Source organism: Nelumbo nucifera, chromosome 5 (genome assembly GCF_055504915.1).
Source record: "Nelumbo nucifera cultivar China Antique chromosome 5, China Antique-T2T, whole genome shotgun sequence".
Lineage (NCBI taxonomy): Eukaryota > Viridiplantae > Streptophyta > Magnoliopsida > Proteales > Nelumbonaceae > Nelumbo > Nelumbo nucifera.
In genome coordinates this window covers 83,916,185-83,942,027 of record NC_142653.1, presented here as the reverse complement: position 1 = coordinate 83,942,027, position 25,843 = coordinate 83,916,185, and the positions used below count along the sequence as shown (strand labels likewise).

The 25,843-nt window shown below is 38.0% G+C and overlaps 1 protein-coding gene across 2 annotated transcripts in view; it reads right to left on the bottom strand.

Annotated features, from left to right (window-relative positions):
- LOC104612976 (putative LRR receptor-like serine/threonine-protein kinase At1g06840) overlaps positions 1 to 25,450 on the bottom strand; it is a 69,723-nt gene extending 44,273 nt beyond the window's left edge. Inside the window, exons 1-16 of one of the 2 annotated variants that reach the window (XM_010280650.3) lie at positions 25,063 to 25,450; positions 24,545 to 24,727; positions 20,960 to 21,110; positions 12,980 to 13,051; positions 12,752 to 12,823; positions 12,454 to 12,597; positions 12,248 to 12,319; positions 12,043 to 12,114; positions 6,940 to 7,014; positions 6,477 to 6,545; positions 6,267 to 6,335; positions 6,000 to 6,071; positions 5,716 to 5,802; positions 5,417 to 5,485; positions 3,983 to 4,491; positions 2,456 to 2,614 (exon numbers count right to left, since the gene is read on the bottom strand). In XM_010280650.3, coding sequence (XP_010278952.1) covers positions 2,456 to 2,614; positions 3,983 to 4,491; positions 5,417 to 5,485; positions 5,716 to 5,802; positions 6,000 to 6,071; positions 6,267 to 6,335; positions 6,477 to 6,545; positions 6,940 to 7,014; positions 12,043 to 12,114; positions 12,248 to 12,319; positions 12,454 to 12,597; positions 12,752 to 12,823; positions 12,980 to 13,051; positions 20,960 to 21,110; positions 24,545 to 24,641 — 1,789 coding nt within the window. In that variant the 5' untranslated portion in view covers positions 24,642 to 24,727; positions 25,063 to 25,450. The remainder of the gene's footprint in view (positions 1 to 2,455; positions 2,615 to 3,982; positions 4,492 to 5,416; positions 5,486 to 5,715; positions 5,803 to 5,999; positions 6,072 to 6,266; positions 6,336 to 6,476; positions 6,546 to 6,939; positions 7,015 to 12,042; positions 12,115 to 12,247; positions 12,320 to 12,453; positions 12,598 to 12,751; positions 12,824 to 12,979; positions 13,052 to 20,959; positions 21,111 to 24,544; positions 24,728 to 25,062) is intronic. The other variant, XM_088887287.1, reaches the window with a different exon arrangement.
- Positions 25,451 to 25,843: the final 393 nt, after the last annotated feature.

Here is a 25,843-nt window from a genome sequence, read left to right as displayed (position 1 = left end):
ATTGAGCCAAATCACAAATTGGGAGAAGCAAATGAAGATCCAGTCGTGAATAGGGAAATGTACCAAAGATTAGTAGGAAAACTTATATATCTTGCCCATACAAGGCCAGACATAGCATATGTCGTGAGCGTGGCTAGCCAGTTTATGCACAACCCGAAAGAGGTTCACCTACAGGCGGTCTATAGGATACTACATTACCTAAAGGCTAATCCTGGCAAAGGAATCTTGTTTAAAAGAAATACTGGATTAACCCTAGAGGCATACACCGACGCAGATTATGCAGGCTCTCCCATGGATAGGCGGTCCACTACAGGTTACTGTACGTTCCTTGGAGGAAATCTTGTGACATGGAGGAGTAAGAAGAAGAATGTGGTAGATAGATCAAGTGCAGAGGCAGAATTCAGGGCAATGGCTCAGTGAGTATGTGAATTACTATGGCTCAAGATAATTTTGGAAGACCTAAAGATCAGATGGGAAGGTCCAATGAGATTATTCTGTGACAACAAGTCAGCTATTAACATTGCTCACAATCCCGTCCAACATGACAGGACAAAGCACATTGAGATAGAGAGGCATTTCATAAAGGAAAAGCTGGATAGCGGATTAATTTGCACTCCATACGTCTCAACGAATGGTCAATTGGCAAATGTGCTGACAAAAGGGCTTTGCAGTGTGGCATTCCAAGGACTTATCTCCAAGCTGGGAATGAAAGATGCATATTCACCAGCTTGAGGGGGAGTGTTGGAAAGTAGAAGATTGACTCTCTGATTGATTCTCCATAATTTTAGGTCCATCAGTTTAGGAAACTTAATTTCCTAGAATCATGGGATATTAATTGGAGAATCCCACTGATATAGAAATTAGTTTTTTAGGAAAAGTTAGTTTCCTATTTTATCACCCTGTAAATTAGCTCTATAATTCTATATAAAGTTGTGTATATGCTCCTTCCAAGACAATACAACCAATTCATTTTTCTCTCAAATTTTCACAGCCTGTAATACCCCCATTCTGCAGCAATTTTTCAATACAGATCAAGTTGATCAGATTTTACAAACCCCAATTTTCCCAATCAGTACCTCCATTTCCTAGATCTGGACTAAACATCCTTCAGGTAAATTTTCTTCTACTGAAGCTTATAGAGACCTAGTCCAAGCTTCTCTTCCCAATGTTTCTGATCATCTTAAAGATTGTTTCAAATGGATTTGGAAGCTTCCCTGCCCTCTCCGCTATCAATTATTTATTTGGAGAATTATCCAAAACTCCATACCTGTTAAAACACAGATTTTCTCTTCTCAGGACCATAACTGTGTTTTTTGTCAAAACCAGCCAGAAACTTTGAATCACCTCTTTTTGGATTGTTCTTTCACCTAACCCATCCTCTTTGCTTCGCCTTGGAATATAAATTTTTCTATTACTCATTGTTCCAATTGGCTGGATTGCATTTTGCATCTGCGTACTCTTTTCACTGACAAAAATACTTTTTTAAAAACTCTTGGTTGGTAAGCAATTGCACTTTATTATATCTGGTTTGCGTGAAATGAAAAATCATTTAAAGACATTACTGTTTCAAATCACTGGATTTTGCACAAAACTAATACTGTGTTTAACAATCTTTCAACTTCTCCCATTGTGCATGAACCTTTACCAATTTCAACTTCCATCTTAACTATATCTGTGCAACCATATATAGATGGCATCCTTTTTACAGATGCAGGGAAGATTTCTTCTGATGAATTTTGCTTTGGAACTATCCTCCTCAATCGGCAATTGGAATGTATTCAAATCTCAGGAGGTCGAAAATTTTTGAATTCAGTCAAAGCTGCGGAACTCTTTGCTATATATCAAGGTCTATTCCAAGCACAACGATTTAGTAAACGGCACATTTTGGTTTTCTCAGACTCACAAACAGCTGTGCAAGCCTTACAAGGAAAAGCATCCATCCATTGGTCTCTTCTGCATCTTCTGAGCCAAACAATCAACCTTCTTCAAGAATTTCAATCCGTGGCTTGTATTCACATAAATAAAAAATACAACATTACAGCTCATCAGATTGCATACAGAAGTAAAACTACCAATCAGGATTATTTTACTTATCCTTCTGATGTAACTGATATCTCAAACTTTGTATCTATTTCTTTATCTTAATATATTTTACTTTACCTTTCAAAAAAAAACCTGTTATGTGCCAATATTAGTTCATTTATACTTGATGGTATTTTTCAGTCACAAGGAGTTCTTGAGGGCTTGAACAGGATAGCCATTAGAAGGCGGTTCTCAGATGGCATCAAAAAATTCAATATAGTGAATAATATTGTATAGAGAGCACACATTGTATACATTTTCTCTATGCTATTACTGTATTTTGTCTTAATGCAGTTCTACATTTCTACCCCTCTTAATAATATTTGTATTGCTTATCCAAAAAAACAAAACAAAACAAAACAAAGATACCTACCTTGACGTTTTCCTGTAACTGTACGATGTTTTCTCGTACATCTTCTTGTAACAAATATTGAAATAATTGCAGTTAACGTAGCTGCAACTGCAACTGCCCCAAATATAATTCCAACCAACGCACCCGTACTTAATCCTGACTTTTGAGAATCCAGAATGACTGCAATACAAACAATAACCATGGACCAGAAAAAAGTTTATGTGAAGAGTTATGGATATGATATCTAATTTATGAAACAACATATAAAGTTATAAACAAACTAAGATAAGTATAGTTCTTCTGTTTCTAAACCAGATTCATGATGTAGAGGAAATTTTAAGATGAAACTTCATAGACTACAAACGATGGCATCCAAAGGCCTGGCAAGGCATATATTATATATGTAGGGCAGAGGAGGCACCAGTTCTTATCTTTAGAACAAATAATGAAAATGGTAAAAAAAAAAGGACCATATGCCCAAAGATGAGCTGGATTTTTGTCCTAAAGATGTCCAGATGAGAGCATTGATTGGTGGAATTACACTTAACCTCCTGCATATATAACAAATTTACAACCAGGCTCTTGGTTACTAACCCTTGCAATCTACTTAAAGATTCATCCGATATACAAAATCTCCCAGATTTCATATAAAGCCAAATAGGCTTTAACATTCATCTCAAGAAGGAGAGATTAATGTGGATAGGCCGGATGAAGGATGGTGGAAAGAGTGCAGGAATGGCAGATTTACAGCTAAATCATTCTACAACACACTGTCAAGAAATTAGGTGGTTGAAAACAAGGTTGAAGGAGTATGGGAAAACCCAGTTCCTCCAAAAGTGGAGGCCTTTGCATGGCTGGTTTTGCTAGATAGTATTCTTACACAGAACCATTATCAAGAGTAGAGGTTTCCAATTTGCCAACAGATGTGCTCTTTGTGAGCCAATGGAAGAAGATGTTCTTCACTTATATTATGAATGCAGTTTCTCATAGTGTGGGGCTTTTTCTTCTGTCTCTTTAACAATGCTGTTTGGATTCCGAGGTCACCAGGAGAAATTTTCACCAGCTGGCCTACTCTACAGGGAAGTAAAAAAGCTAAAATATTCTAGAGTTGTATTCCATTTCTTGTGTGCTGGCCTGCTGGGAAGTGTGGAAAGAAAGGAATAGAAGGGATCTTCGAAGGAAAAAAGGCTACAATAGGAATGAAGATGTGTTTAACGATTGATTAAAACATTATGGATTGAATATTTATACTACCAGAATTTAGAGATGTCTTGATAGATTCTCTTGAAGAAAAGTTTTGGGAAACACTTGAATTGAATGGGACTGTCAGATAATTTTTGTATTGATGTAAAAGTTTGATATAATTGTTTTTTCTTTTTCTTTTGGTGATCTCTCATCACCTTATGTATTCTTGATGTACCTTTTTTCTACTTAATGATTGCTACCAAAAACATCCATCTCAACATAGGTTTGTCTTTTAAAAGAATCTTCTTTTTCTATATCAAAATATCACATATGGAAGAAGCAAGATAAAGTTTTCATACATACATGTTTGATATGGTCCCAAGAGAGTAAAGTTGATAAGTTCATATGGCCCAAAAACATCACTGTCAGGAATATGCCATCCTGTGAACATACTCCTGATTCTTTGAATTTCACTCTCATTAAAGATGCTCTGGTCACCCACCGGTGGAAAAAGCTTCAAGTACATCCTCAACCGAGGGCCTTCTTCCCAGATAAAATTTTCAATTGACAGCTGATAAAGTTTCAATTCAAGACCTGATGTTAAGTATACTTCAAAATTGCTCAAATATGGAAGGAAATCTGAAAATCCAGGACTTTTTAACCGATATCCAACTCTAAGAGGTGCTGCACAGACGCAACGTTCAGGAGATTCTGGGATGTATTCAAAGTAATCGTCAGTAGGACATGATTGAACAAGACAAATAGCTGTAGAGTTGATTGTGCTCTGAGATGTGTCTTCAGATCCAGTCTGAGGTCCACAGAACTCAGTTATGTTGAAAAGATTGGAGTTACATAAGGGATTTCCTTGAAGCCTGAAGATAGTGCAAAAGGAAATAAGATCAGTAAAAGGACATAAATATGACGTTATTTCCTTTAGGATAATACAAGGATTATACCATAAAAACAATTGGAGCACAACTACACAGACATATCAATGTATAGAGAACTGCTACTAAAGTACAAAGCATCACATATTGATGAAAATTAGTTATATTTTTTTTATCAGCAAAAAAATCTTTCATTAATAACAGAGAAATTAAGATACAATAGATAAAGATTGCAGTGGAATAAACTGCAATCTCCAGCAATCAGTTACAATTCTGCCCAATACAATGAAGATCTATTTGCCCCTTGTTTTGCTAGGGTATCCACCATCCCATTTGCATCCCTTTTGACCCAACCAAACTGAGAGTTGAACTTCCTTGCAAGTGTGTCAATTTCTCTGAAAATAAATTTGAGTTTCCAAGGTACTGATGTGATGTTTTTGGCCCAAGAGATTACCAATAGTGAGTCTCCTACTATTTCTAAGTCTGTTGTTCCTATCTGCTCAGCCATCTTTAAACCTTGAAGTAGGGCTAGAGATTCAGCCTGTAATGAGTCACCAAAACCTATTGGTCCTGAGTAGAGTGCCACCACTACACCCAGATGATTTCTAAACACACCCCCAATGCCTGCCCTTCCAGGGTTGCCAAGAGAACTCCCATCAAAGTTCAGTTTTAGTTTGTTCAGTGCTGGTGGCTTCCATTCCATGCTTACAAGAACTTTGGGTACATCTGTTTGTGCTACTTCAGCCCAATTTCTTAGAATCTCATTCGTGGAGTAGTTTCTGAATATCTCCATGGTCTTCACCCAATGAAAACTAGTTATAATTAATGATACAAGATAAAAGTAAAATCTGAGTATGTATTACACAAATTCTGAGTATGGATCAGTGATGCTTCACATGTAGAAACTTACATGATGGTGACATTGGCAGGGGGACTAAGATTGCCTGAAATATTTGAAAGTAAATTATTCCGAAAATCCCTGTCAATATCAAGTATGTAAAATAAATTTAGAAGACAGTTCTATCATAAACTTGAGGTATTGCTAGGTGACTTAGAGTACACTATTATACAGCCAGATAACAGATAAAATCTTGATGTCATTGTGAAAGCAGTGCGTTAAGTACAAAAGTTTGCTTGGTGATACTTATAATATACTTCAAATGCCATAAAAGAAAAAGGGAAATGCTGCTTTTTGGCTTCAGATCTTACAAGATGATGCTTTCAGTTTTATTCAGAGTCCTGTTGCCCAAGATAGTTGATGGAAAAGAACCACTCAAAAAATTGTTCTCTAGTGATCTGCAATGACAAATGTGATGGAGAATAAATCCGTCTACCACAAATGTTTAGCTTTTTTATTGGTACTGCTTTGAAATAAGAATATCCGAAGAATATTTACTAATCTCTGAAAATGAAATTTTCACTGAACATAAAAACTCAGAATGACCAATAGCCTTGTATAAAGAAAAGGAGAAATGGAGTACCGATTTACTTACAATCTCTGTAGGAGAGGAAGACCTGAAAAGGAAGAAGGAATAGGCCCACTAAGATTATTGTTTGACAGATTGCTGCATAAATTGTTCAACACCAACAAGGCAAAAATTCCGTTATTCATAGTTCAACATAAATTCATGTAAACACTTGAATGCTCCATGCAGAGAATGAGCTATTGAAATAACTTAAATATTAGAAGATTATGGGCCAAGCATATCTAAATGGATGCAGGATGTAAATGCCTTAGTAGAAAGAGGGGAAATCAATACATGGTAGTGATATTGTCAGAAAGCTTATTTGGTGGTATGGATCCATTAAGCTGGTTCAAACTGAGATCTCTGTAATGTGAATGACATAAAGAAAAAAAAAACGCTTATCATCAACCATAAATTAAAATGACTTCACAAAAATGTAGTGAAATTTATCAGAAAAAATAAGAAATAAAGAAGCTCCCATTCTCCCAATACTGATAAACTTACAAATATCCAAGGTTCGGAATCCTGCTTAGATCAGGAATTGAACCTTGCAGGCTGCAGTTCCTGAGACTCCTGATAGACCGAACAGAACATAATTTTAGCATTGGCTACAAGCATTGCACAGGAAATGCTATACATGTGTGCATGCATATATTTCTTGTACTTCCTCAAAATGGAATTGGCCTCTATTAATATGGAAATTATGCAATCTTTGTTTGAAATAATAATATAATAAGCTTCACTCAACAGGTAAAGTTTACACTGAATTATAACATAATATAACTGCATTGCAACAGGACATGTTCACATAAAAAAAGAAACTCATTAATGACTTTTAACACTGGAAAGTAAGATATTTCCAAGATTCAAATGAATGATACCAGTCTGCATGTTTTATAAAACCAATCAGAAGAAAACTTATCAGTCAAAATGGTAATCAATGAATTGGATTGTCTAATGCACTCACAATTTCAACAATTTGGACATGTTTCCATAAGAAGCTGGAATTGTACTCCCATCAAAGTGGTTATTATCAAGCTGACTGCAAAACAATGAACAAAAAGAAAGGCATTAACCAAAAAAACCATTCATGAGGCCCTACAATAGATGAGACATAAAAAATGTAGAATTTAATGGAACAAAAGGATGGTCTAGTCGGAGTTTCAATGGAGAGATTTTTTCCTCTTTTGATAGCCAACAGAAATGAACTTCACTCATTTATAGTGATAAAAGAACCACACTGTCCAAGACAGACAGCAAGAGCAATACAAGAACAGCATTCAGCTGAATGACTAATACATGATTTTATTGGTAAACAAATTAAAATCATTCCCTAGCCTTGTTAAACCCCATGCAAGCTCTTGTCTTGTCTCCTTGTCTCCCCTGCTTTTGCTAAGGAATCTACTAGCCCATTTGCAGACCTAGGCATCCATCTGAAGAAGCAATTCAGTAGCTTTCTACATATTTATTTTCTCTTACTAAGAATTGGAACATCCATGGGAGTTCTGCTGTTTCAGTGGATAGATAACCTCCTATTTATCATTTCCATGAAAAGAAAATATCATTTAATCCATATGCAAGTAAAAAGTCATTAAGCAATGATGGTCCAGATATTTGGGGTTTTTGGAGGGGTAGACCAGATATTGACTTAACTTTTGCATTTTTACACTAAGTGGCTGCTCTCAAATTATAATCAACATGTACCTTTGGAAAATTACATTTGTTCAAGTGGGGAAGGCTAAATAAGATGAAAGCAAAAGCATTAGAACCTAATGGTATTCCAATAGAAGTTCAGAAAGGTATGGAAGAGGTAGGTTTATTATGGCTAACTAAACTATTTAATAAGCTAATGAAAGCAAAGATGTTAGATGAACAGAAAAAGAGCTCTGTAATGCTTATATTTAAAAACAGTCAGTGTACAAAGATATGGTAACTATGAAACTTTGAATCACATTATGAAACATTGGGAAAAAAATACTGAATGGCTTTTTATCAAGATTGTTGGGATATCATTAGAGATGATTTTATGGATGTGTTTAAGGAATTTTATGAGGTAAAATCAACTCAAATGCTAATGCTACTTTTATTGTGGTAATCCCTAAAAAGGTGGATGCTAGTCACCCAAAAGATTTTAGGGCTATCAATTTAGTGAGCTTCAGGTATAAAGTCATAGTTAAGGTCCTAGCCTTGAGGATAAAGAAGATCCTTCCCTCCATGATCTCTCCTAATCAAGGAGCCTTTGTACATTGAAGACAAATCATTGACCAAATATTAATTGCTAATGAGGGTGTTGATAAACTTGATTTTGACAAGGCCTATGATCTGTAAATTTGGATACCTCCGTTCTTGTCATTATTCCATCCTTGTTAATGGAGTGGTGAATGATTTCTTTCCAACTGTAGAGGGTTAAGGCAAGGTAATCCTCTCTCACCTTTCCTTTTTACTCTAGTAGCTAATGTTTTTAGTAGATTCTTCTCTAAAGTAGATAACGTAGATAAGGAAGATGAGTTGGGTGGGGGGGATTAGAGTGGGCATAAACAATATCCTAGTCACTCACCTCCAATTTGTATATGATATTATAATTTTTTTGTGAAAGGGGAGATATTAGGAGAGTGGAGTTGTCTAGTAGAGACTGAGATCAGCTCTACTCTAGATGAGAATTCAAAATAGAGAATGGAATAGGGAGAGAGAGAGAGAGAGAGAGAGAGAATAGAGAAGATGAAGAAAGATTTCAGAAAAGAGAGTAAATAGGCTTGTTGCCCCCACTCAGTTATATATATATATATATATAAATATATATATATATATAAATATATATATATATATAAATATATATATATGTATAAAATAACTTAAAAAAGTACACTTACAATATTGCCCCTACTAACATAACATGTCAGCAACTTAAAATAATAACAGAAATAACTAACTTCTAACTTAACTTACTGACACTAACAGCATTATAAATAAAGACATTACTACCCTACAACTCTACACACCCCCTCAAGTTGGGAGTAGATATCAATCATTCCCAACTTGCATAAGTCTATCTCCAGCTTGGTCTTGGGAATTGCCTTAGTGAAGAGATCAGCAAGTTGCATGTCAGAGGCAATATATGGAAGATACACTTTTTGAGAAGCAACTTTCTCTCTGATAAAGTGTCAATCCACTTCAATATGTTTAGTTCTGTCACGTTGAACCGGGTTATGGGCAACATTAATAGCAGCCTAATTATCACAGTATAACATCAAGGGCTTCTCATAAGCAATACCCAATTCTTCAAATAGAGATTGTAGAGAAGATGGGCCAAATGGCCCATAGGCTGTTATTCTATGTTATATTTATGTTCTTTTCTGTAATGGGCCTTATTCTGGGTCCATACTCTTCTATGCTGTGTTTTTGTAATTTCTTGCACAACCAAGGGCCTCTTTTGTAATTATTCAAGAATTAACTTAATAAAATTGTATTAGAGTGTTAGAGGGAGAGATTAGTTCGAACCTCTCATCCTCTAACCCTCCTTGCCGCCAGCTCTCTCTCTCCATCTTCACCAATCTTTTCAGCTGTTTGCCTTTTCTGGTTTTTCATCTAATCTTACACAGTCCCATACTTCGAAGGGCTGTTTTTCAACTTGGTATCAGAGCAGGCCTGAGCTTGGCGTGGCTCTCATGTGGGTATAGTCCAGCTGACTGCATGAGGGTATTCTAGGGCTGGAAGTTTAGACTCATTCGCCTAATTCTTGGAGGTCATTGGAGGGTGCCCAAGACTTTAATCACTTGGAGAATAGTTCGGTGACCAGGAAGAATCAGAGAGAAGGATTGTTCGGCCTGATTTGGAGCTCGAATCAGAGATTGATAAAACTGTAAGTTGCTTCAATTATTTCTAGGTTATATTTCTGATTTGGGGGGACTGTTAGAGTGTTCGAAACCCCTCTAAATCTGTTCAGCTGTTCAGTTGTGGTCATCCTGATTTAACTCAGAGATTTCTGGGTTGGTTTCTCATCTTGTTGGACTGTCAAGTGGCCGAAACCTTTTTGGACTCAGTGGCGTGAGTTCCTACTTCAATTCAGAAAGGTTTCGGCCACTTGACAGTCCAATCGGGTACTCCGCTCTGGTTCGCTCGCTTCACTCGCTCACCCTTGACAGTCCAATCGGGTACTCCGCTCTGGTTCGCTCGCTTCACTCGCTCACCCAAGCTCCGAGAACCCCCTATTTGCTATGTTGTTCATTCATCCATCATAATAAAATATCTTCTTAAAAGCAATTAAAATTATAAAATCATTATTTTTTGTGTGAGAATTAAGCATTTAAGACCCTAACGTGGACATGTTTGGGCTTGTCTTGAGGGGCGTGGCACTAGGGGGGGCGCCAGGGGCAGAGCCCCCAGCCTAGCCGCTAGGTTTAAAAAAAAAAGCAAAAAAGTGTCAAATTTTCAAAAGGCACATGCCTAGATTGAGGCGCAAGGTGCATCAGGTGCATGCCTAGGTGCACCAGGCATGCGCCTTTTGAAAGGGCTGCGCTTAGGACCTAGGCAAGGCGCATACCCTAAAATGTGCCTCGTCTATTCGCCTTTCAAATCATTGCCTCTTATATGGTTAAATTCTCGTCCATGTACTCAATTTCCTTGAACAAAAGGAAAGTAATTGCAGATGCCTGTTGTAATGGAGACTCTTGGGACTTGGGATTGGAGACCAATGCATAACTCAAAGTGACCTTTTCCAATACCTTGCTTTGATAATTCATAATAAGAGATTGAGGAGGATGTTGCCCATAGAATTAGAGTAGGATGGGCAAAACAAAGAGGTGCATCCAAAGTCCTATGTGATAGGCAAATACCACTTAGGTTAAATGAAAAGTTCTATAAAATAGTTGTAAGGCCAGCTATGTTGTATGGAGCAAAGTGTTGGGCAGTCAAAAAACATGTCCAAAAAATGAGCATGGTAGAAATGTGTGTGTTGAGATGGATGAGTGGAAAAACTAGAAAGGATAGGATTAGAAATAAAATCATTTGAAGCAACCTAGGAGTAGTTCCAAATAGGTGATAAAATGAGAGAAAGTAGACTAAAGATTGTTTGGTCACATGCATACCAGACCATCAACAACACCCATAAGAAGAAGTGATGTGCTGCAAGTTGATGGGGCTAGAAGGGCAAGGGGTAGTCCAAAAAGGACACAAATAGTAGTAAGAAATGATTTTTTTTCTCTTTTGAAGAAAGACAACTTTTCAACTAGTATGAATTGTACAATTAGCCCACATATCTCCCTATATGGACCAACACTCCTACCTTGATTAATTTCAGGAATAGAAAAATCAAAGGGGTTTCATACTCTGATACCAACTTGGAATAATCAAGCAAATATAATATGCTGCTGTATTCACTTGTTATGAAAGAGAATTAGGAGTAGAGAAGAGGAAGTGGAGAAGAGAATGAAGGGTTTAAAAGAGAAGAGAATCAAGAGAGGTTACAGTTGGCTCTCTCTCTACCTGATATACTTTTACTTTAAAACATATAAATTTACAAATTTTCCCCTTTTATAATAAAAGGCAATAACAATTATAAACTCCTCTAACTTCTACAACATAGAACAAGCTTTCTTTATTCTTCTCATTGATCTTTGTTACAAACAACCAAGTTATTTTGTGAGTTATATATTTTATTGGAGGTGTTGCTATTATATGCAACCCCCTGCTCTGACATTGCTTGTTTTGTGGAAACCTGACTATGGGTTTGATGGGACCACTAAAGTAGAGAAGATAAATTTAAAAGAACAAGCAAAACACAAGATATATGTGGTCTGGTAGGATGCCTATGTAATAGGCAAAGACAACTACAGTAATCCACAACTAAACCAACAAGGTTGCAAAAATCAACACAAACACCAAATAGACTAGTTCCTGAATCATATGGAATTTCTAAAACTGATGCATAATATTTGTACTCAAAGCAAAGTTATCACTCATTTAATTAAAGACTTGTTTTTTTATCATTCACTTAAGACAGACCAAGGAAACCATAATTCAATATTTTTTGAAACTGCTACGAGGATGCTTTAGTGGAGAAGAGAGACCATACAGTATAAGCAAGTTTGGCAGCTCAGAGAACTCTGGTGGAAGATACCCTGATAAATTGTTATTGTCGAGCAGGCTGCAATGATTCAATCAGTTAATAATACATGCCTTGCACAATGATAATATGATATCAATACTTGAGATCACAGACAGCATGCAATGACAAGGTTATGATCCAAAATAAGTGCAAAAGGAGTGCCATTACTTACAAATGAACAAGACTTGGTAATCGAGAAAGCTCAGGGGGGATTTGCCCGCTAATTGAGTTATTATTCATGTGGCTATATGAGATTTTACATGCACAAACAAAAAGAGAAAGAGATCAGTTACATGCGATTTTTTTAAGATCAGCTACATGGTAGCTGTTCAGATTTGTTGCCAGGGGAAGAAGAGATTGAAAAAGAAATCAACTGACAAGTGCTTGGTTTTGTTCAGGTTTGCAAAAGATTTAGGCAATGGTCCTGATATTTGGTTCTGGTCTATTTGGATTCTGTCCAAATTGGGGAGAAAGCCAATCTCTTCAGGCAAAGGACCTGTTAGTTGATTGCCATTCAAAAGCCTGCAAATTAAGCACTCCAGAAATTAGAAATAGAGCCACACTGACCCCAAATTTTTTCTTGATACATAGAAATTTGATGGTTGTTTCATGTTTCTGAATTTTAGAACATAAAATTAAGTCCAACTGAGTCTGACAGAGAAGCAGTTCAATGTACAGGAGTTCCAAAGATTTAATACTGCCTATCTCCTTTGGTATACTTCCACTTATATTGTTCCACATGAAATCCCTTCAGAAACAAAAGAAGAAATGATCAGCATAAGCAAGACCTAATATGAAACTATTCGGTGAAAAGGAAATGTTTACATGGATGAATAAATAAAGAGAAATATCTATTAGAAGATTCACATTAAAAGTTTTGCATTTTCAATTATGTTTGACTCACAGAATATTCATATATGATAATTGGCCAAGCTCAGGTGATAAAGTTCCAGAAAGATTCATATTTAGCAGTTGGCTGCAAAAAGGGGAAAAGGAAATAAGCTATCAGGAAAACATAGTAGGTAATGAATGACAAAGAACTTTCAACTTATAAACACAGATATTGGAATGCATTGTTAGAGATATTTAGAGGATTAATGAATAGATAACCGGCACTATATCTTTGAAATGAATCAAATGATGCATCCATTTTATTATAACATTTTCATATAATACTGGACCAATGCAGCTATAGACTATGTTTCATATAATACTGTATTATCCAAAAAGCATGGATAATACAGTACAGAACCCTCATGCTAAATTTTGGAAAAATTTTCTCCCCTTGGAGAAGATATGCAATCACCTCCTGTGGTATTTCCTTGTTTAATTTTCCATGCTTTTAGATATTTTTTTTTGGAAAAAGGTAAAGTAATTTATTCAGAATAAAAGAAGATTACAACAAGGCCCAGACCACTAGATATACCTGGGCCCAAAACAGATTACAAGTACATCCATGATTTAGTGCAAAATAAATGAGATACATTCTGATTTTTAAATTCCTCATTCACCAACACCCAGGAACAAATCTTCCCCACCACTTTCTGCACTACTTCTGGGCTTTTAGATTGATCACAGAAGATTCTGTTGTTTCTTTCAGTCCAAATGGACCAAAGAACAGCTTGCAGAATGGTATTCTAAACAAGGTTTCCTTTCTTACTGAGACCCTCCATTTTCCAACACATTAGCAGCTCCTTCACAGATTTTGGCATAGACCAGCAAATCTCCAACTTCTTGAAAAAATGTTCCCAGATTGAAAAGGAAACCGGACAGTGGATACACAAGTGCTCTGTAGATTCTGTACAGTTTCCACATAACACACAAGAGGGGTCTAGAATCTGAACCCCCTTCTCTCCAGATTAATCCTAGTCAAACATTTATCCAGAGCCATTGTCCAAACCAGGAAGTTGACCTTGGAGGGGCAAGCTGGATTCCAAATCTGCCTAGCACGGAAGTTCTCCTGACCTGAACTGCACACCTTAAGAAAAAGGGATTTAACTGAGAAGCTACCAACTGCATTCCACTTCCAAGACCATTCATCTTCCAAACTCAAATCAATCCTCTGATTTTGAAGCAGCCCCAACAGTACCACATACTCTTCCACTTCCCAATCCAACAAATTCCTCCTACAGAGAAGGGTCCAAATGGTGGAATCCCCAGAGATGCAAATGTTATCAGCAACTGAAGAATCTTGATTCACTGCAATTTGGAACAGACAAGGAAAGGCTTCAGCCAAGGGACCCTCCACACACCAGAGGTCCTTCCAAAACTTGATTCTGTCCCCTTTACCAACCTTAAAACTGATCCTGTTCATAAAAAGAGTGTTGTACTTAGAGATGCCTGCCCAAAGAGAATTACCCCCAATTGGATGAGGATCAAGAGTTCTCCAATCACCCCATACCACTCCATACTTTGCCGCAATAAGACTCCTCCACCATGCATTCCTCTCAAAAGCAAATCTCCATAACCATTTACTGAGAAGAGCAGAATTAAATTCTTTCAACTTCCTAATTCCCAGTCCACCCACATCCTTAGGAAGGCACACTTGCTCCCAATTTACAATGTGAGTTTTCTTCTCATCTTCCCAACCTCTCCATAAGAATTTCCTTTGGAGTTGTTCCAACCTATTTGCTATTTTGTTTGGGATTGGAAAAAAAGAAAGGAAATAAGTGGGGAGGTTGGAAAGGGTGCTCTTAATCAATGTAACCCTACCACCAAAAGATAAATATCTTGCCTTCCAAGAGGCCAGCTTCTTCTCCATTCTCTCAATGATTGGGCACCAGATTGAGGAGGAAGAATATTTGGCCCCGAAAGGCAGACCCAAATACTTTACCGGGAGGAAGTCAATTTGACAAGCCATCACTTGTGCACAATCTTCTAAATTTGAAACATGGCCCACTGGGATGATCTTACTTTTACTCAGGTTGACTTTGAGACCCGACACCACTTCAAACCAGCTCAGAATTCCAAGTATTGTGTCTAACTGATGTAGAGAGGCATCCACAAAGCATAGGGTGTCATCTGCAAATTGAAGGATACTAACTTTCTCCTTTCCAGGGGAGATAGCAAACCCATTCCATAAGCCTGAGTCTACAACCTTCTTACTAAAAAGTGTGAGGATTTCCATAACACAAATGAACAGAAAAGGGGATAGAGGATCACCCTGCCTCAGTCCTCGAGAGCTACCAAAGAACCCCGTGGGTTGCCCATTAATTAGGATTGAAAATTTAGGGGTCTTGGTACAAACACTGACCCAGTTTCTCCAATTTTGTCCAAAATTCATGATCCAGATAGTTCCAGTTGATGCAGTCATATGCTTTCTCAATATCAAGTTTACAAACAACCCACGGGATGCCCTCTCTTCTTCTAGAGTCAATTAATTCATTGGCAATTAAAATTGAATCAACCATCTATTTTCCTGGCACAAAAGCACTCTGTTTATTAGAGGTTATATTGCCTATCACCCCTTTCATTCTTTCTGCCAAGACTTTCACCAAGATTTTGTAAAAACTATGTAGCAAGCTAATAGGCCTAAAGTCCTTAATATTCACAACCCCCTCAATTTTTGGAATGAGGGTTATAAATGTGGCATTTAAACTTCTTTGCAAAGAGGCATTAGCATGAAACTCCTGGAACACCTTCATCAAATCCTCTTTCACAAAATTCCAACACTTCAGATAGAAAAGATTTGTGAAACCATCTGGCCAAGGCGACTTATCTCCTTCTAGATTCTTAATTGCTGCACTGATTTCCTCTTTTGTAAAAGGTCTTTCAAGCCATAATTTCTGATTTTCAGTCAACTGCCTGAAAGGGAGATTTGAGGGAAAGGGTCTATACCTCCACTTTTCCTTGTAGAGCTTTTTATAAAAGGAGGTTGCAACTGATTTGATCTTTGAATCTGATTCTCCGCTTTTATCATCCTATACTAACTTATTAATAGCTGAGACTCTAGCTCGAGCATTTGCCACTTTATGAAAGAAGTGTGTATTTTGATCACCCACCTTTAGCCAAGTGATCTTAGCCCTTTGTCTCCACCTTATTTCCTCTTTCACAACCAATTTGTCAATGTTGTTTTTTGCTTGAGATCTTTTTAGCCTTAATTCTTCAGAAATTGGCCCCAATTCTTCAGCTCTATCAATCTCTTCGATGGTACCTAGTAAAGCTTTCTTTTCAATCCCCAACTTTAACTTTTTCTCCAAACTCCAAATTTTATTCTCCTTTTGATAGAAGATAGTTTTTTTGCCAAAATGAAGGAGCTGGATCCCTCCACCTGATTTTCTTCCTACACAGCATTCATCAACGGAATAAGATTGTCTTCCTCATACCAAGTATTTTCAAATTTAAGGGAGCTTTAATTTTCTCCCGATGCCCACAAATAAGGTGAATAGGACTGTGATCTGAAACAGGTCTGGGGAGGGTGATCTGCCTAAAGTCCGGAAAGACATCCTCCCAATTTGAAGATACCAAGAACCTGTCCAACCTGACAAGGGTAGGATTTTCTTGGTTATTTGTCCACATGAATCTGTTACCTTGAATAGGGATATCCATGAGATCCATATTATTAATAAAATCTGCAAACCGCCTCATTGACACAGTTCTGCCACTCCTTGTGTTCTTCTCTTCCACCGGTAAGGTAACACTAAAATCACCACCAATGACCCAAGGATGAACCAAAGAGCCTCTCATATCAACCAAATCCTCCCAAAAGCCCGCCCTGAGATTAGAAACTGTTGGTCCATACACATTTGTGATTTGAATAGTATTACCATATTGCAGCTTCATGACTAGAGAAATTGAGAAATTCCCACTTCTACAAGAAATCAAACTACATACCAAGGGATCCCAAAGGCATAGCAAGCCCCTTGCACTCCTAGTAGCTGCCTCTGCCTTCCATCTTACCTGACCATCTCCTCAAACACTCCGAATAATACCAACATCAATTTTGTCCAGTTTAGTTTCTTGAAGCAAAACAATTTTCGATTTCGACGTCTTCAGGGAATCACAAATCACCATTCTTCTTCTCCCCGACCCCAAGCCTCGTACATTCCAAGAAAGAATTTTTAAGTTCATTAATAAAACAATTCGAATGAGCAAACACCCCCCACTCCAAACTCTCTACCACCTTCCTCTCAGTTTTTCTTCGACTCCCTAACAGCCCCTTCGCTACTCCCTGCCTTCTCATTCAGACCCCAGGTAAGACGCATAATTTCCCTGTTCCTCTTGGAATTCGTTCCCCTTTTTTTGTTGCCATCTTTCCCCTCTCCATAAGAATTCTTTGTTCAATCTCTTCCATGAATTTCACTGTTTTTGCCTCCATTCATTCCATCGAAACCCCCAGAAAATTCCCCAATCCTAAAAGCTTAGAAGTAACCCAAGAGGAAGACTAAGTAGAGTTGTTACTCAATTTACCTTCCTACTTAGTCCCGAGATTTGAGTTGCTCTTAATTTCTTTCTGACAATTTTCTTCACTTTGTTTCATCACCACAGGAGTTTTCTCTCTTTTCACCGTCATTTTGGGTTGTTCAGGGTTGTCATTCACACTTACATTTTGTTCTTCAACATCCACCACTGCTAACGACATCACCTCCAGCAATTTATCATTCACAGGTACTAGGGAAAGAGAAGTTTGCTGCAGTCGTCGATGGTCAACCTTCGTCGAATTCACTAGCCCAGGATGGCGAGAGAGGGATGTCACGATCTCCTGGCTATCACCTCTAATCTCAGCATCAAGGGATGGAGAAGACAAATACACTGAGGTCCCAAGCGCACGCCACCCTGTTTGCATAAGAGGTTGGGAGATCCACGTCGGCTCCAACCAACCCAGGTTACACTGGTTCCAATCGAACTGGACTACACCGTCTTTGTCTGCCACAGGGCCACCTTGGTTCACTGGCAGACTTAGAAATTTTATTTCTTCTAAGCTCCTGAGTGGGTCGGGTATTTGGGTTCTTTTGACCCGGGTCGAGGTCCTGGACCCATTTCGAGAAAGGCACACCTACAGATTCCCCGACCTCTGAAGACTGTCTTGCCTCATTAACTTTACTCAGTGGGTTCTCCTCCATGGGCGCCACTTGTAATTCTTTTAAACTCTCTTATTAAATTTTTAATATCTTCAACCATCGCACCTCCCCCAAGGTTTCCCATCTTCGAAAAAGAAGCACTTCCCTCAAGACCTTCTCTTGAACTGAAATATTGGCCCTCTGTTGATAGTGGAATCAAATGGATCCTATTAAGGCCAAGAGTCCCTTCATCTTCTCCACCGAGCTCTGACAACCTCACCGACGCAACTTCACGACCCTAGAGATTTCTCGGAGGTTCATGCGGCAGAGAACACTCACTGACATCCTCTAAGACTACTGTCTTGGAAACAGCCGAATCCGATCTCTCCTTATGAATCTTATCTTCTATGTGACTCTCCATCTTCCACCTTCAGACTGACGGTAAAGTTTCAAGCCAAATGGAAACCAAGTAGAGAGACTCCCCAGCCACAATCTCCACCTTAACAGGAATTGTATCTCCTTTCTTCACCTTCATTCGAATCCACTCACACGTAGCCAGCTCAATGGAAGTATCATCGGTTTCAAGGAAACCACCACAAGCATCTCTGATCCCTTTGATGACACTCGGACACCATAGTAGCAGAGGCAGACCAAACACCCTGATCCAGGTGGCCTCCAACCGGTCAAAGTCCCCATTCGATTCCAGAGAAACAGCCCGCACTAGCTCCCCACCAATCAAGGAGGAGAGGGTTCCTCCCCATTATCCATGGACCATTATCAAGAATCCATTTTGCATCTGATCTAGAAGGCAAAATGAATAGAAAGAGTTCATCCGCCAGCTTCTTCACCCTCACTCCCCCCACATCCTTCCAGGCTCTACTTACCCAACTATCCACCTCTTGCAACCCTACCTTCCTCCCGAATCTTCCCACTAAACAGTCACACAGAAAGTTTCTTCTTGCCTCCACCCCATTCATCTCCGTAAATACCACCTACTTACCTTCCACTTTTTTCAGTTCAATCCGGCCATGCTCCCGCCTTCACCGTCTTGCTGTAAGAGAAGTTTGGTCTTGCCCACGCACCCATCCCTTCTCTCCTGTACCAGTTCTGAGCTTCCCATCTCCTTCCTCCCCTTTGGAGTCTCCGGGAATAACTTTTATGGAACATTTTACAGGGTAGAAGCTAGAACGTCCCAAACTCTGAGAGGCTTTTATAGGATCACCATCAGCAATAGCAAGAACCAGGCCAGCATATTAGAGCCTCAAATCACCAGGGAGATCCTTCACTTGTCCATAGTCTAGCAAAGCAACCTGATTTTTTTTTTTTTTTTTTTTTTTTGGGGGGGGGGGAGGGATTTGAGAGATTTTAGATATGGTCCTAAGCATATCTAAAATAGTTGCTTCTACATATGTTTTATGGTCCTAAGCATTTGACTGTCAGAGAAGTGTTCAAATTGTGGGCCCCTCTCTCTGTTTCTCTCCTCTCTATCCTTCACGATTGACAACATGTATTAGTTTATCATATGAACAGAGATATACAGAGAGAAGGTAGGAGTTCCAGCCACCTTATAGGATGCCATCCTCTTTCATTAATAACCATTGGGCATTTTACTCTTATTAAGATACATTGAATGAATGGTTGAGATTAATTAAATAGATTTTAAGCAAGGTCTTTTTAATTAGTAACAAATGACAAACTTTACCAGTAGTAAGAGGAAAAAAATAGGAGTACACAAAGAACCAAAATAAAGCAGAAGCTTACCTACAGCTGTCATGCTACAGCCACCCCATACACCTAATAATTAAAGAAAGAATCTCTCTAACCTGGTAATACATAGCCCCAGTATAGGTTGCCCTCCTCCCTAATCTTAAATGAAATGAAATTTGCCTTTGACTGTTGAGTTCCTCTGAAAACTTCAATTGCTTAGACAAGAACATTGTTGGGAATCTTTTCCTCAGTTTCTCTTATAGAGATCCAAGCTTCAATAGTTCAATATGATTGGAGTATTTCTTAATCAGTTTCCTTATATGTAAGACATATTAGATTTTCTCGCTGTTTTAAAAGGTTCGCAAGTGAGCCTCATTTGATGGGGTGCATATTGCCTGAACCCAAGTGTCCCTCACATGGCTTATTGCAATGTTTTCATGAATTAACCTTGAAATTGATATTGAATGTGTGATTAAATAGTAGGTTGTATCTATGCTGCTAAGAGTTTCAACAACTTAGCCTATGTAGGACTTGCACATTTTGTTAATAATAACATAACACTCTAAGTGGCACCTTATGGCGTACTAATACAACTATAAATTGTAATGAAAGATATAATACAACTATAATAAACTAAATTAGAGAATAACCCCCCCCCCCTTCTAATAAAATTTGTTTGACAACTATTTTTCATGTTGTAAATTTGTGTGTGTGTGTGTGTGTGTGTGAATAAAAGGTCGACTACACCAAATAAAACATAAAGATGAATAAAAGGTTAACTACATTGACAACTAATCAAAATAATCATTACAAAAAAAAGAAAAAAAAAACTTGACTTTATGAAGCCAACTAAGTCAAATGAAATGAGTATGGAAATATGAAACAAAGAGAAATAAGAAATACGACCATATGACATTAATGAAAGTATGAAACTCAAGATAACAAAAGATAAAATAGAATTATTGATAACATACAGTTCTTGAACATGTAAATAACCACCATTTTCTGTCATATATCACATAATGTTAATGAAACTCAAGATAACAAAAGATAAAATAGAATTATTGATAACATACAGTTCTGGAACATGTAAATAACCACCATTTTCTGTCATATATCACATAATGTTAATGAAACTCAAGATAACAAAAGACAAAGTAGAATCATTGATGACATACAGTTCTCGAACATGTAAATATCCATCTTTTTCTGTTATATTGAAGCACAAAACCCCTGTCCAATTTGAAATGCATGGATCTCCCTTATTCCAATTTCTTAGATTGTTCTTAGGATCATTCAAATTTTTCTTGATGGCCTGCAATGCCTTTACTGCAGATGCATACAAACAATAACAATATTTTCAGTCAGTAATAAAAATATTGTAACATCATTAGCTTTCTTCTTGCTTTGCACATATATCATAAATCAAGGGATCTAGTTTTAATTGAAGCACATGTATTTGTAAATTTTTCCCAAGTACTTATTAGCAGTTTGTCATTGTTGAAGCATATAAGTTGTACAATATTGCAACTTACTGGTTTCTTCAAGCAACTAAAGAAGAAGCATAAATGCTATGAAAAAATAAACAGTAATAAACAATGTAACATGTAGAATGAATTCTCATTCTATTGCAATCAAATTCATGTGAAAACAATCACATTCAAAATACATTAACACACACACGCACACTAATTGATTACATTGATAAGCAGAGCATCATTAAGTATAGTAACAACCTAGTTTAACACTTTTAACTCATTTCAACCCTTGGTGCAACTTGCAGATACTTGGTGTCGGCATGCCATATTTTTTCTATTAACAAACAGGAAAATAAATATTTATGATGGCAGTGGTTAATTACAAGTTCTCAATCCCCTTCCAAGATATAGAGGGAATAAGAGGAAAACAACTAGCACATCTGACAAAAAGATTTTAAAATATAGAAAGGCAATATAAAGGGTCTACTACTCAGTGGAAGTCCCTAGAAAGACTGATAATTCTGGATTCTTCTATTAAAACTACCAGCTAGGTAGTTTTCTGAAGTATGCACATCCAAGCTAGTGCTTCATTCTGGATTCTATTGATCACATCTCCCTGATGTAATGTTTAAGCATTGGCTTATCATATGAATTTTACAACTCTGCATAGGTGAGGATGAAAGGATGGGATATCCATCACATGGACGCCCAAATCCTGCGGAATGGGTAGGGCGAATTTCAAAAAAAAAAAAAAATTTCTCCCATCTTTGCAGGGAATCGAATTCCCTATTTCAGAAAACATATTTTCAATGATCAATCTTGAATCAAGAACCAAATCAGATCTGAACCAAAAGTAGTAGAAGGGAGGATATACCTGATACAGAGAATCAATATCTCCCAATGGAGGTGTTCACGCCCAAGGAAGGATCCAAAATCCGCTCCCACTGAAAATGGCGCAGTGAAGGATGGAGCAGAATCAGCAACGTTCTTCCAAAAGAACTTGACCCTTCGCAAGAATCAACTGGATGGCTTGTGGGTACAGCTCCAAGCAATCTTTTCTCAAAAGATTGAGATCAAGATCAAATCTTGATTTCTCCCTAGAACTGGAGATCGAACTGAAAGGGAATGGCAATGACAGGAAGGAGGCGACAGGAGAGAATTCGCAGTATGCAGGAAATCTCTCTTTTTCTCTTTCTTTGCTCTAAAGAGAAAATATGTTGTGAATCATCTATTAAAGGTTGCCGCCCCCTTCTTCTTTTATAATCTTAAAGGGATCAGCTCCTAATCAGATTAGGAGTTGCTAATCCAAATCATATTTGGGTTAGAAGTCCCTTTAAGTGATAAGAGATAATCCTTATCTTATCTGCAGATCAGATCAGCCATCTCCTAATCTAATTAGGAGGTTTCCAGATCTAAATCTCATTTAGATCTTGGACTCTCTAAGTGGATAGGGTCTAAGCCCAATCCTATTAGCTAATCCACTCCAGAATTCGCCCCCTTTAATTGACTGATCAAATCAGCCCAGTTCGAAATGGGCTTGAGGCCCATTTAAGGTTATGTACTCAAAAAGCCTTCCAAACTGCTGCCCAGTTGGCCTTCCTTGTATGGCGTGGGACCCGAACATTGATCTACACATCAGCCACATGAGTTCAGCCCAGCCTTTGTTGCAAGGCCTGGCCGAATACACTGTTAAAGACAGTGCACCCCCTGAAACCCATCAAATGGGCTCTATTGGGCCCAACACTTACCCTAAGTGGTCCCTGGGCCAAGCCACCTTGTAACACCCAGGGACTGTGGGCAGATGCAAGATTAGCCCATCAGGTATTATCCTCAATGGTCTTACACTTAACCTCTCAGCCCATAATGATCATACACTGCCCGACAAGAGAGGACATCTCCCTCGGCTGCAAGGAACAGTGTTGCACTCTCTACTTATATGGATCCCGGGAATTAAAACCTTTTGCAAACATTTTAGAAACCATAATATATACTCTCATATAAAATATACTTTGCAAAAACAATTCTCAACGGTTGAAATCGGCTGCCGGCAGTCTTGGTTTCCATCAGAGAGAATGCATCCCCGATCATTACCTTTGTCCGACAAAGGGGTTGATTCTTTCACTATGATCACCCACTCAGATGAATTCTCGGACTGTCCCAACATACCTAGGTTTTGACCCTTGCCAAGGATCTCACTGATTGGTACATCAAAGACAGCCCAATCCGACATCTAGTGTAGTATCATAATCGAGTCTAGGGGTTAGGTGTAACTTTCCAGTTTTGCCCATCTATCTCCAAGGTCCAGGGCAATGCTGGAAATCTGGTCCAGTTCAAAGGTTCTATTAATCCTACACTGTATGTGCCTAGGGTCTCACCCTGGCAGCTGAGACAGACCACCCCAACCGGCTTGGTGGTACTACAGTGTCAGTCTTGTCAGGATAGGTCTCCCCAGACCGATCCACTGGCTGTGAACATTCTAAACTAGCACGAGTCTCATTAAGTGTCCAGTTTAAGGGTATTACACAGAAACATACCAAGGGAACATTAATCAAATATGCACTTTTATTTATTTACAATAAACTCATAAAATACATCATTCTTGATTGAAGCTAAGGGCATACAAAACTGTCTAACAGAGGAAGGGTAAACAAGCACTGCAATGTAAAAGTTAAAATTATTGTTTTGTCCTTCAATTACATTTTACAGATGCGAGGAAGCAGAAGCAAAGGGTAAACTAAGGCTCCCAATTGCTGGGGTTGATCCAATTATAAATTATCCAGATCAATTGAATCCTCTTGTCTAGGGTCTCAGGAAATGTACGTTTATGAAATGGCAGGTCTGCTTCACAATTCTATGATAAATAATGATTCATTCAGAATCTATGTCTGAAACTGCTAAATTAAGTGATCATTGCATGATTTAGAGCTTTCTGTTTGTAAATGCATGTATTTTTGTCAATAAAGAAATAAAATCTTGGCAATTAGAAAGGAGAAATGGCTAATTCTTCATTTGTTGGCAATAAAATAAACTTCAGAATCAAGTACCATGATTCAATTCGGTTAATCACACCCATATTTTTTTTCTTATCCAACATAAAACACCTAATCTTTCCTGTCCACCATAGAAATGTTTCTAGAAATTATACGAAATAGTATTAGAAAAAATGGATCAAGAGAACAACTGTTCAATGTAGCTTAAATGCCGTGTGGAAGTTCAGGAGGGAAGCATATGATACAAGTGCTTAATAATATACATCAAAGGACACCAAAAATTCAATAAAATCACCTTCGCCAGGATGGGTGATCTGTGCTCCAGCTTTTGATAAGCAACAAACACATAAAACCAGAAGGGCTCCAAGCGACCAAACTCTCAATCCAGACATCTTAGAACTATAGAAAACCGCCTGGATTCTAGAATAGCTAACTCCACTAAATGCTGCAAATCACCTTAGACGTCCAAATTGGTTGCCTGCCCACACAACAAAAGTAAAAAGACCAAAAAAAACTCTTCCGAGTTAGAAAACATCTTAAAGTATCTTCAGATATATAAATGGATAGATAGATAAACCAAATTTCCAAACACTTGATTTTCGGAAGCTCAAACTCCATGGACCAAACAATTTTCCAAATAGTTGCAAGTAAAAGAACTGGAGACTTCAGCACTTCTTAAAATGTAAAGATAAAATCAATAATGCTCATATCAGATAGCTCTAATTGTAGCCAATTCATCCATCTTTCTGCACAAAAAGTCGGAATTCCGAAAACATTCCCACACAATTTAATGTTAAGCAGACAAGTTCTTACTCCAGTGAGTTCGAAACCCTAGAAATCAGGAAGCAAGTCCGGCCGACGTGTTTTCATGTACCATGAAGTGTTGTAACTTGTAACTCGTGAGAATTCTTCAGCAGGCTTCGGGCCCAAAAGTGTAAAAAATTACTTCCCTGATGTTGGCTAAACAGATGCGAATGCGATATCTTTATCGGCTGGAAGTCTCTGCTTCTGAATCTTCTGACCAGGTCTCCAAGACCAATGCAAAAGCTGATATCGATAAGATTCATTCTTTTCTCCTTTTTCTTGTTCTTGTTCTCTTCCTTTTAAATAAGATTAATGCGTGCGTTGGGCGAATTTGACTTCGAGATGCAGACGGAGAATGACAAAAAGATTTACAGTTCGATTTTGATTTTGGAGGCGTAAGATATGACATGAGCCCACATTCGCATTTAAATAGGTTGTCGTTGTCGAGCTTTGCGGGACAAAAGAAACCCAGCGAGGGTGACAAGATTAACTACATCTCCAACCTACGCACCTCTTTTCACACGAAATTATTGGTGGTGGGCGGGAGATCACATCGGCGCCCCACGTTCTTGCTAATTTAATTGGCCAAGTGTCAAATCTTACCTATTTTCAATAAATAGAGTAAATTATAGACAACCACCCTGTATTTGGGAGGTATTAACACTAAGCCCCCTGAACATTGTTTTAAAGACCTCTCCAAATTTCTTGATCTCGGCACTTTACCCCTTCCGTTAAACATTTTCTTTCAACTTTCCTTTAACAAAATTCATCATGATAATGATTTGGGAAT